Here is a 12010-nt window from a genome sequence, read left to right as displayed (position 1 = left end):
AGGCATATGGGATGCTGGGGATAGAATTCGGACCAGCTGCATGCAAGGCGAACATCTTACTCTCTGTGCTATTGGTCTAGCCCAGTAAAGTATATTTAGGGGCCAGAGCAGTGGTGTTGTGGTAGGGCATTTGCCTTGCATGTGGCTGACCTAGGACAGACCGTGGTTTGATCTCCTAGTGTCCCAAATAGTCATGTGGGACCATATCCCATATGGGAACTATATGGGATGCTGGGATTTGAACCACTGTTGGACCAGGGTCCCCCACTTGCAAGGCAAACGCCCTACCACTGTGCTATCTCTCCAGGCCCTAGTCATTATAATGAATATTTCTACTGAATCAAACTTAATGCTTCATTTATAGTTATTAACTACATTGGTACATTTATTTGTTGTTGTTTTGTTTTTTGGGGTCACACTTGGCAGTGCTCAGGGGTTACTCCTGACTTTGCACTGAGAAATTGCTTCTCGCTGACTGGGGGCCCAATTGGGGTGCTGGGAATTGAACCAGGGTTATCCTGGGTTGGCTTCATGCAAGGTAAATGCCCTACATCTGTGCTATGGCTCTGGCCCCTATGTTGGTACATTTAAATTGAATCTGAAATAAGATTTTGTTCACACAAGGGTCACTGTGTACTGAAGGAAGATTAGAAAGATAAAAACAGTTGCTGGGTGAGGGCCAGAGTGATAGTACTGCAGTAGGGCCTTTGCTTTGTATGTGGCCCACCTAAGATGGCATCCCATATGGTCCCTTGTGCCTACCAGGAGCGATTTCTGAGCGCAGAGCCAGAACCCCTGAATGCTGCTGGGTGCGGCCCTCCACCCTCCCCCCACACACAAAAAAAAAACTGCTAGGTGATTATTGGGCTCACTAGCTAGGCTAATTGCAAAATGTCAAAGTATTTAAATTAAAATGCTTGTTTTTCCAGATATCATTTTACTGTAAAAGTACAAGTTAAGTTGGGCTGGAGAGATAGCATGGAGGTAAGGTGTTTGCCTTTCATGCAGAAGGTCATTGGTTCAAATCCCGGCATCCCATATGTCCCCTGTTCCTGCCAGGGGCGATTTCTGAGCCTAGAGCCAGGAGTAACCCCTGAGCGCTGCCATGTGTGACCCAAAAACTAAAAAAAAAAAAAAAAAAGTACAAGTTAAGTACTGGTTCACATTGTTGTAGGTTTCTTCAGTAGTAAATCCTCATTGTAATGATGACTTGTTCTCTCCAGACAGCAACCAGGACTGGAAAGCCTTTAAATTTTAGGAAATTTAGGAACGATCAGAAACTGCTAGCCTGAAATGGCTACCAGTGGGGAAAAACAAATAACCAGCTCTTCTGCAAAAGCCACCGTGCACTGTTCAAGCTGACATTAAACTGGTTAAAGGTTGATAGGGAATTTTATTTTTTCTTTCTATTCACTGACCCCTGGCTAGATTTTCTTTGGCTATATCCTTTCTATTCTAATAGGGCCATTTCCTTTTTACTTCCCTGCGATTTTTATATTCCTCCTGGATTTTAGTAAGAGTATATATATTTGTATATATTGCATCCAGATATGCATCAAGGTAAATAGAATAGATAAAAAAAATTTAAGTCAAAATTTGTATGTATATGTTCAAACATCCTGACTCACTGGCTACCTAGACATCTGAAGTTTAAACTCATAGATTTTTCTCTTCCATCAATCTCAGGGGAAGTCAGCTTTGTGGTCTCACCTGTTACATTATCAAGAAAACCGTCAGAGAAAACTCACATCAGGAAGCCTTGGTACTTCTGGTAAGATATCTTTTGCACTGTTATAGAAAACTTTCCATCCATATTCTCAGTGCCACACATGTGTGATCATTTACTGCAGACTGGGACACAGACTTTCTCTGGACTATTTTTGTTTTAAATATTAAGACACAGGGCTCTGATCCAAAGAGCATGTAAAAATGATACATTTTCATTAAATAATTTATGTCAAGATTTTGGTTAGTGAGAAGATTTATTTTTGATTTATTATATTTATTATATTTTGATTTATTATATTTGATTTATTTGATTTATTTTAGAATTAATTTATGTTTTAAATGAATTTGGGAGGTACTGATGTTCTTTGCTGTGAGCAAGCTGTTTTCAGTGTTTTCTGAGTTTGGTATTGAGATAGTCTGTTCTGTTATTTAAGAGAGTCTGACATTCTTGCCTTCAAACACTTCTTGCCTTGTGAAATGATCTGTTACATTTTTTTGTTTCTAGAATTGTTAGAGTTGGGAGGGACTGAGTTCTAGTCTAGCATCCTTATTTTATAAAGAGAAAGAAACTCAGATCATAGGAACTGAATTTATTCAAGACCAAAAAGTGGGGGCTGGAGAGATAGCATGGAGGTAAGGCATTTGCCGAGCGTGCAGAAGGTCGGTGGTTTGAATCCCGGCATCCCATATGGTCCCCCGAGCCTGCCAGGAGCGATTTCTGAGCATAGAGCCAGGAGTAACCTCTGAGCACTGCGGGGTGTGACCCAAAAACAAAAACAAACAAACAAAGAAGACCAAAAAGTGGATTTTTTTTTGTCTTTTTGTTTTGTTTTTGGTACTCAGGTTACTTCTGATGGGCTCAGGGGACCATATCAGATGCTAGGGATCAAAACTGGGTCAGCTGCTTATAAGGCAAAAGCCCTGTCCATTGTACTATCATTCTGGTCCCCATCAAACAGTGAGTTAATAGAAGAGGAAGCACCTTGTCTCCTGGTATGGTTAGTAATATTTTAAGAATTAAAAATAAAAAAAAATAATATAATTCTGGTGCCAAGGATGTAGGACAGGTAGAGTGATTGCCTATCAAAGTACTGACCTGGATTTGATTCCTGGCATCCCATATGGTCCTTCAAGCACCCCTGGGAGTAATTTCTGAGTGCAGACCCCAGAATAAACAAATCATTGAGTGTGACCCCAAAACAAATAGACAAATGTAACTTGTGGGAGGCATAGTGCTGGTGATTGAACCCAGCACCTCAAACATGCCAGGCATATTCTCTACCACTGAGCCACATTACTAATCATAGTGGGCCTGTGTTATTTGTTTATACAGTGTCCCTTCTTAGACAGTTCTCTAGTTGGCAGTATCTCCTCCCTTCCAACATTTTGTTTTGTTTTATTTTGTTTTTATGCCACATCGAACAGTGCTCAGGGACCAAATTGGGTGCTGGGAATTGAACCCAGGTTGGGTGTATTCTAGGCATCTCCCGGCTTGCTGTGCTATCTTCTGGCCTCATCCTCCTTATAGCATTCTTTATTTCCCTTTCCATGACTGGCAAGTTTTGTAGAAATTGCTCTCATCCAGCAGGTTACCACAGTAATCTTGCAAGTCTGCCTGCTGTTCAGCTGCTGCAAGGCTGCAGAGGCCCAAGTCTGCCAGGGTCTGGTGCTGCAAGGCTCACAGGGGCCTCGTAGTACCCGCCCAGGGATGCCAACATGTATGCCAACATGTAGCAACCACCTGCGAGAATGAGAGAGAGAGAGAGAGAGAGAGAGAGAGAGAGAGAGAGAGGAGAGAGAGAGATAGATAGATATGGAAATTCACTAGAGAGAGAGAGAGAGAGAGAGAGAGAGAGAGAGAGAGAGAGAGAGAGAGAGAGAGAGAGAGAGGAGAGAGAGAGAGAGATAGATAGATATGGAAATTCACTGGCCTGGGATGGCTGGGGGAGGCCCTAGTACAAGAAAGAAAGAGAAAGGAATAGATACAAAGCAGACAGCATGTCTGATGCTGATCCCCCATGCAGACCAGCAGGCGCTGCTTTGGTCATTATTATCCTGGACCCTCTTCCAACTGTTCAGGTTTTTCCTTTTATACTCTGCATGACAAGGGTGTGTGTCAAGAGGCATGTGCAAGTTCAACTGTCATCATAGTGGGCTATCCAAATGGCATATCTGATTCCAACTGTCATACATCTATAGGGGAGATTGCTTATCTTTTTTGTTCTATTTTTGGGTCACCACCCTAAGCAGTACTCAGGGGACCAAGGAGTACTGGCGATTAGGTATCTGGCTTCAGCATGTGAAACATGAATTGATTTCTTTGAGTTATCTCTTCAGTCTGTCTCCCTTCCATTAGGTTCTTATCCAAATGTTCTCAATCCTAATGGATGATTTTAAGTGGGGAAAAATTGAATTCATTGTCCTTTTTTTTTTTTTTTTTTTTCTGGTTTTAGGTTTTTGGGTCACACCTGGCAATGCTCAGGGGTTACTCCTGGCTCTATATTCAGAAATCACTCCTGGTAGGCTCAGGGGACCATATGAGATTCTGAGAATCAAACCGTGGTCCTTCCGGGATTGGCCGCATGCAAGGCAAATGCCCTACCATTGTGCTATCGCTCTGGCCCCTATTTTCTTTTTCCTGAACTCATCGACTTCAGTTAGTTCTGACCTTGGGGGAGTATAGTTAGGTGAAAGTCCAACTCTCCATGTAGCCTTAAAAAGAGTTTTGGGACCCATTTTCTATCTATGAGAATAAACAAAAAAAAATTGGGGGGGAGGTACACTTGTTAATGCTCAGGAGCTATTACTGGCTCCCACACTCAGGAATCAAACCTGGCGATGCTCAGGGGATCAAATGGGATGCCTGGGATCAATCCCAGGTTGCAAGCAAGCACCTTATCCACTATACTCTTTCTGGTCCCAACGAAGAATGCTCTTAGGCTATAGAAGATTTCATAATGGATCAAACTATTGTTAAAAAGTTCTAAGGTTACATTCTAAATGTCCAATGTTGGCTACACCTGAGAATATAAAGGTATTTTATCTGGAAGTCCTACATATTCTGGAATATTTTCTTGGCTCTTTTAGAACAGGGCGGTTTCCATTAATTATGCTAAAGTTTCGATGTATTAGAAGTCAGGAGATCTGTTTTCTAATTCTGTCTTTGTTACTTGGTGACAAGGTTGAAACAGCTAACCTGTTTGAACATTTAGTTTCATTATCTGTGAAGTGGGCATATTGTCACACCTTCCTTGACTATCTTTTTGTTGTTATTGTTTTTGTTTTTGGCTTTTGGGCCACACCAGGCAGTCCTCAAGGCTCACTACTAGCTCTGTGTTTAGGAATCACTCCTGGAGGACTCCAGGGCACCCTGTGGGGTACTAGGGATTAAATCCAGCTCAGCTGCATGCAAGGAAAATGCCTTTCTCTGATGTACTGTATAGCTCCAGCCACTTGGCTATCTTATAAATTGTGAAAGAAGCGATATGATCTCAATGAAAATAAAAAATCTGTTGTTAGCAAATATTTAATAAATATTTATAAAAACATTGACCAGATTTATTGGTTTGAGATAATGATTAGACAGCTTTTTGCTCTTCGTCTCTTTGGACATTACAACTTTATTTATTTATTTATTTTTTGTTCTAGGAGTACTTCTTGATTCAGAACGGAGGAAGTCTGATGCCAGCTCAGTCATGCCTCCCCTGAGGATCTCTCTCATTCAGGATATGAGGTCAGCCTACACTCATAGAGTAAATCATTAAAATCCTGTATTTAGTTACTGCGTAGGTGTGTAATAGTTTAAATAGAGAGGCTTGGTGACTTGGACTTCTACATTTCAGCTGAATAGGAAATCTTCCTTATTGGTTGTATGCTTCCTGATGCATTTGTTGAATTATGTATGTAGCTGGGTTTCCTGACACTTTTAGAAAATTAAAGCAGGATCTTAAAGCTTAAAGACCCTGAATTATCCTCTTTTCTTCTCTTTTCTTTTTACTTTTTCTTTTTTGTTTTGTTTGTTTGTTTTTGTTTTATGGGTCACACCCAGTAATGCTCAGGGATTACTCACAATTCTGCACTCCATGTAATTATTCCTGGCAGTATTTAGAGAACCATATGATATATCGGGGATCGAACCCAGGTAGCTGCTGCAAAGTAGATCCCTTGCCCTCTGTATTATTGGTCTGGCCCCTTTTTATTCTTTTGTTTCTTCATTCTGTTCTTTTTTCTTTCCTTAATAGAATTGTAGCAAAATTACATGAAAACCCAGAAATTAGAGTACAAGAGAGATGAATACTCTCTTACTAGGATAGGTGTGCTTCAGTATCTCTGTGTTTTTTTTGGAGTTGGGGGCACATCCTGTAGTGCTCGGGTCTTATTCCTGGCTCTGCATTCAGGAATCACTCTTGATGGGTTCTGGGGGCCATATGGGGTGCTAGGGATCAAACCCAGGTTAGCTGTATATAAGACAAGTGCTCTACCTGCTTTATTATTGCTCTTGTCCTTGCTTATTTATTATGATTATTACTGTGTATTTTGATTTTTGGGCCACACCCAAACCCTCCTACGTGCAGAGCATGTACTCCCATTCTTTGAGCTATCTTCCAGACCTTTCTCCTTTGATTTATAGAGAGAGGTATTGTTAGTGCATGTGCTACTTCACCTTTTATTTCCCATTTCTTATTCTTTTTATAGGCATATCCAGAACATTGGAGAAATCAAGACTGATGTGGGTAAGGCCAGAGCATGGGTCCGACTATCCATGGAAAAAAAGTTACTCTCCAGACACTTGAAGCAGCTTCTCTCAGATCATGAACTCACCAAGTAAGGATCTACTCCATTCAGAGTGGAAATGGTTCTCAGGATTGCTGGGGGCAGGATTAGAAAAGCCTAAGTGGGAAGCAATGGGAGGATCCAGTCAGGTTGTGGGGGAGGGAAGGGATATATTAGTGTACCTTGCGTACATCAGTCAATAACCTTAAATTTTATTCGTGCGTGCACACGCACGCGCGCGCGCGCGCGCACACACACACACACACACACACACACACAATGATTTTGTAGTATTTTCTTTCCTCCCTCTTTATTTATAGTAAAAGTAATTTAGCAGTATCTTCCCAAACTTCAAATCAGCTTTCTTAAAGTGATAGTAATAAGAAAAGGATTTTTACTGAGTATTTCAGAGTTTAGGAGTTCCTCATTTCTACAACCAGGTAGATTTAGGGTGCAGTACATTTTTCCATTCTCTTTTCTGTACAGGGGAGAAAAGAACCAGAGAATTAAAAGTACATGGAGCTGGAGTGATAGTAGTTACTACATTGGGATAGGGCATTTTCTCTACGTGTGGCCAACCTAGGTTCAATCCCTGGCATCCCATATAGCCACTTGGGCACTCCAGGATTAATTCCTGAATGCAGGGCCAGGCCTTGTCCCTCTTTACTTTCCATCTAAAAAGGGAGAGGGAAGAGATTACAAAGCTGTCAGACTCAGGAACCACTAAATCTATAGTTTCATCTATTCTTTTTTTTTTTTGTTTTTGGGTCACACCCATCACACCCAGCAGCACTCAGGGGTTACTTCTGGCTCTAGGCTCAGAAATCGCTCCTGGCAGGTTCGGGGGACCATATGGGATGCCGGGATTTGAACCACTGTCCTTCTGCATGCAAGGCAAATGCCTTACCTCCATGCTCTCTCTCTGGCCTGTTTCATATATTCTAAAAAAAATTGGGGCAACAACAACCAGTTATACTCAGTGCTTATTTCTGCTCATCCAGACAGGGTTCACTGCTGGCAGGCATGGGATGCTATGGATTGAACCAGGGTCAGCTGTGTGCAAGGCAATCACCCTACATTCTGTATTATCACACTAGCTTCTACAGGTTTTATCTCCTGATTTTTCTTAAAAAAAATCAAAATAAAATTTTTTTGGGGTCACTCCCTTAGCTTAACCTTTCAGATTTACTCCTGGCTCTGCACTCAAGGATATCTCCTGGCAGTACTCGATGGACCATATGGGATGCTTTGGATTGACCCTGGGTCAACCACATGCACGACAAAACACACTACCCACTGTATTGTCACTTCAGCCACTTGTCTCTTTATTAATTAATTTTTTGGGTTGTTTTGGGCCACACCTGGCAGCACTTGGGAGTTTTCTGGCTCTGTGCTCAGAAATCAATCCTGGCAGGCTTGGGATACATATGGGATACCAGGGTTGGAACCCAGGTCAGCTGTGTTCAAGGCAAACACCCTACTCACCATGATATTGCTCTGCCCCCTCTTGATTTTATTAATAAATGTTGACCTTCTTCTTTTATTATCATTATTGATGTTACAAAGACCAGGGTTTACATACGTGCTTGGCTGTAATGATTGCACATTTTTAGCTGTTGCTAAGAGTCACACATTATGTTATGGTGCCTTCCATTGGTCATAGAGCTCACCAAGGCTTATATCCTTTAGTTACAATGTTTGCACACATGTTTCTTGATTTTATAGTCTTTTCTTCCTTTTTTTCACTCTGTTAAAGAAGGTGGTATGAAAATGCTATCTCTTCTGTCTTCTTCATTACTATCTTTCAGTTTGTTTGACTTCATTTGCAAACGTTTTGGTTTGTTTGTTTTATTTTTGTTTTGTTTTTGGCCACACCCGGTGACAGTTCAGGGGTTAATCCTGGTTATTTGCTCAGAAATCACTCCTGGCTTGGGGGACCATATGGGACACTGGGGATCGAACCAGGTCTGTCCTGGGTCAGCTGCATACAAGGCAAATACCCTACAGCTGTGCCACCACTCCGGCCCCATTTGCAAATGTTTTGGAAAATTTAAAACTGCATACTTTCCATGGTATATTACGTTAGGTGACTTCTTTGAGGATGATAAAGCAGAATAATGGATCCTGGGGAAATTTTTGTGTAAGCCAATTAATGAAACCTTTTGAATCCTTTTTTTGTTTGTTTGCCGGATGGGGAAAAGAGGGTTGGCCACACCAGGCAATGCTCAGGGCTTACTCCTGGCTCTGCACTCAGGAATCATTCCTAGTAGTGCTCATGGTACTTACTATATGGGATGTTGGGGATCAAACCCCGATTAGCTGCATGCCAGGAGAGCACCCTATGCATTGTATTATTTCTCCAGTCCAGAATCTTTATAGTAAAGATACTTTTCTGTTTGTCTGTTTGCTTTTGCAGTGTTGAGTCTTGAACTGAGGGTTTCATATATGCAAAACAAGTTGTATCCCTTCCCTTGACAGACAGTTGTTTAAATGGTAAATTGTATGTGTAAGCCATAGCAGGTACCCATATTTTAAAACCTTGATAGTGGAGGCTGGAGCAATAGCAGAGTGAGGAGGGTGTTTGTTTTACATGCAGCCGACCTGGTTTTAATCTCTGGCATTTTATATGGTTCCCCAAGCCTATCAGGAGTAATTCCTTTCTTATTTCCTCCCTTCCTTCCTTCCTCCTTCCTTCCTCCTTCCCTCCCTCCCTCCCTCCCCCCCCACTCCCTCCCTTCGATTCTTGCAGGCACAGGGGATCATATGGTATGCCAGGATTCAAACCACTGTCTTGTCCTGGATTGCGCGTAAGGCAAACGCTCTATCACTGTGCTTTCTCTTTATACCAGGAGTAATTTCAGAGTACAGAACCAGGAGTAATCCCTGAGTGCTGCTGAGTGTAGCCCCAAAATCAAAATAAAATAAAATAAAGTAAAATAAAATAAAATAAAATAAAAATTGATAGCATTGGGGAAAAAAACCCAAGACCTTGGTAGTTTAGGATTACACCTGCACTCTCAGTTTTGCCCAAGCAGATCAGCAATAATCACCAGGCCCACATGCTATCCTCCTTTAAAAAAAACTTTCTGGGCTAGAGTTCTTGTGCTCAGAAATCATTCCTCGCAGGCTCCAGGGACCATATGGGATGAAGGGGATCAAACCCAGGTCAACTGTGTGCAAGGCAAAATCCCTACCCACTGTGCTATGACGCCAGCCCCTCATAAGGAAGATTCTGTATTGTGGTCTTCACCTGATACATTCGCCTAGATTGTGTATGAGCATCACCCTCCAATTACCTGCACTAATAGACCAGTTGGTGAATTATCTGTTTAAACTTTAAAAAAAAAAAAAGTTCTTTATTAACCTCTCTAGGAAAAACTTTATAGATAAATATCTAAATCACATCTCTATTGCCACTGCAATAATAATCTTGTCAACTTCCATAATTGCCTTCTTTTGTTACCTCTGCATTTCTTTGTGCTGAGGACCTGTGTGTTTGAGTATTTGTTCACTTTACTTGGAGAAGTTACTATTTTATGCCCTCGTTGTGTCTTCACTTTTTGTGGATGGATAAACGGAGTATTATCATGTTGAGTGAAGCTAGTAAGAAGGAGAGGAACAAACAGACTCAATGGTCTCTTTCATATGTGAAATGTAAAGAAACTTTGTAGGGGAATATCAAATTCCCAAAGACAATAAAAATGAAGAGTGAAAGAATTGGTCTTCAGTAGGAAGTTTACTACTGGGGGTGGGGGAAGGGAACGGGGAATAAGTTTGGGAAAGGAACACTAGAACAATGGTGGAGGGGAAAAGTACTTGCCACTGAGTCAAACTGGGTGAGGTTAGGTAGGGAAGAGAAACTGGAGATATTGGTGGAGGGTAAGTGCACACTGGTGATATTGAAATATTGTATGCCTGAAACTAAATCATGAGTATTTTTGTAACTTAAGTTGATGGTGATTCAATTAAAAATAAAGAAGGTGGCCTTTGATAAATAAACAATGGGGGTGAGGCAGTTGAAGAAGTGAGGAAATGACTTAACTCTTTCCTGTAACTTAGATTCCTTTGTTGCCTTTCCCCACTGGGGCATTGACCTGTCTAGAATCCTGAAAGGACCTTAATTGCACTATTACAAGTTTCTGTTTTGGAAAATAGATCCCATGACCTACACTTGACATTGAAATAATATAAACCCTTGCACATAGGTAGAATTTGGTTTTTGCTGTTATTGCTCTAGCTTATGTTTTTCCTCTAACCTTCATTAAAAGTAGCTTGCTGGGGCCAGAGAGATAGCATGGAGGTAAGGCGTTTGCCTTGCATGCAGAAGGACAGTGGTCCAAATCTCGGCATCCCATATGGTCCCCCAAGCCTGCCAGGAGCGATTTCTGAGCCTAGAGCAAGGAGTAACCCCTGAACGCTGCCGGGGGTGACCCAAAAACAAAAACCAAAAAAAGTAGCTTGCTTATTCCAATTTTAGTTGTTTCTTAAGAACTTGAGGCCTTATATCTTTTCTTCCATTGCATGTCTCTTTCCAAAAATAGAAGAATTTAGTTGCTTTCCTTTTTGACTGATGTATTGCTTCCTCTCTACAGCAAGTTGTACAAGCACTATGCCTTCCTGCTCTGTGAGGACGAGAAGGAGCAGTTCCTCTATCACCTGCTCTCTTTCAATGCTGTTGATTACTTCTGCTTCACCAATGTCTTCACAACTATCTGTGAGTAGTTCTGGATTCTCCAGTATCCTTGTCACTGCCAGTCTTCATAAGCTTCTCTGAGGCTAATTCACTTTTTTTATTTTAATGAAAGAGGGTTATCATTTGTATTGTATTTGCCTTTAGTTTCTGTGGGAAAAGAGGTGTATTTGCATTTTAGCCATTGTATTATCACTTGTTCAGTACTGTTCTGTCCTATTTAGGCAATGAAGGTAGAGCAGATAAGTGGTAAAGTTAAAGTGGTAAAATCTTTTTGCATATAAAGAGAATATAGAGTCTTAACGTTTGTTCTGGGCTTGAGAGGCTTACTCAGCCCAAGTTTTAGATCTGTACACAGGAAAAAAAGCTTTTAAGTAGCAGAAAGAACTCATTAAGAAGGTTGTTTAGAGTACAGGCGGGGGTGGGGTGGGGAGGAGGGATATTTGGGACATTGGTGGGAATGATGCACTGTTGATGGGGGGGGTATCCTCTTATACGACTGAAACCCAACCACAATCATGTTTGTAACCAAGGTGTTTAAATAAAATATTAAAAAAAAAAAAGATTGGATCCAGGCTGTTTTGCCCTAATTCTTTATGTGCCTGTGAACATAGAATATATCTGCTGTGGGTTTCATTCCCCATGTTTATGGAATAAGGAAAAAAGTTACACATGTTCTAAAGAAGACTTAGAGCCTTATTTTTATTTGATGTCTGCCTGTTCTTTTGGGTGGGAGCTAGTCTCTGAATTTTCTCCATGGCTGATTATTTGGGCCAGTGACTAAGTGTTTGAGTAGTATGGTTTCTTTTTTTTTTTGTA

General features: G+C 41.2%; 1 protein-coding gene across 1 annotated transcript in view; it reads left to right on the top strand.

Annotated features, from left to right (window-relative positions):
• The window catches only part of DENND5A (DENN domain containing 5A), a 118930-nt gene that overhangs the window by 96599 nt on the left and 10321 nt on the right, over positions 1 to 12010 (top strand). Inside the window, exons 13-16 of the mRNA XM_049780668.1 lie at positions 1687 to 1771; positions 5377 to 5461; positions 6424 to 6552; positions 11094 to 11215. Of these exons, the coding sequence (XP_049636625.1) occupies positions 1687 to 1771; positions 5377 to 5461; positions 6424 to 6552; positions 11094 to 11215 (421 nt within the window). The remainder of the gene's footprint in view (positions 1 to 1686; positions 1772 to 5376; positions 5462 to 6423; positions 6553 to 11093; positions 11216 to 12010) is intronic.

The sequence above is a fragment of the Suncus etruscus genome, chromosome 9 (assembly GCF_024139225.1).
Source record: "Suncus etruscus isolate mSunEtr1 chromosome 9, mSunEtr1.pri.cur, whole genome shotgun sequence".
Lineage (NCBI taxonomy): Eukaryota > Metazoa > Chordata > Mammalia > Eulipotyphla > Soricidae > Suncus > Suncus etruscus.
The sequence above is the reverse complement of the archived record's forward strand: the minus strand, read 5'-3'. Positions and strand labels throughout refer to the sequence as shown.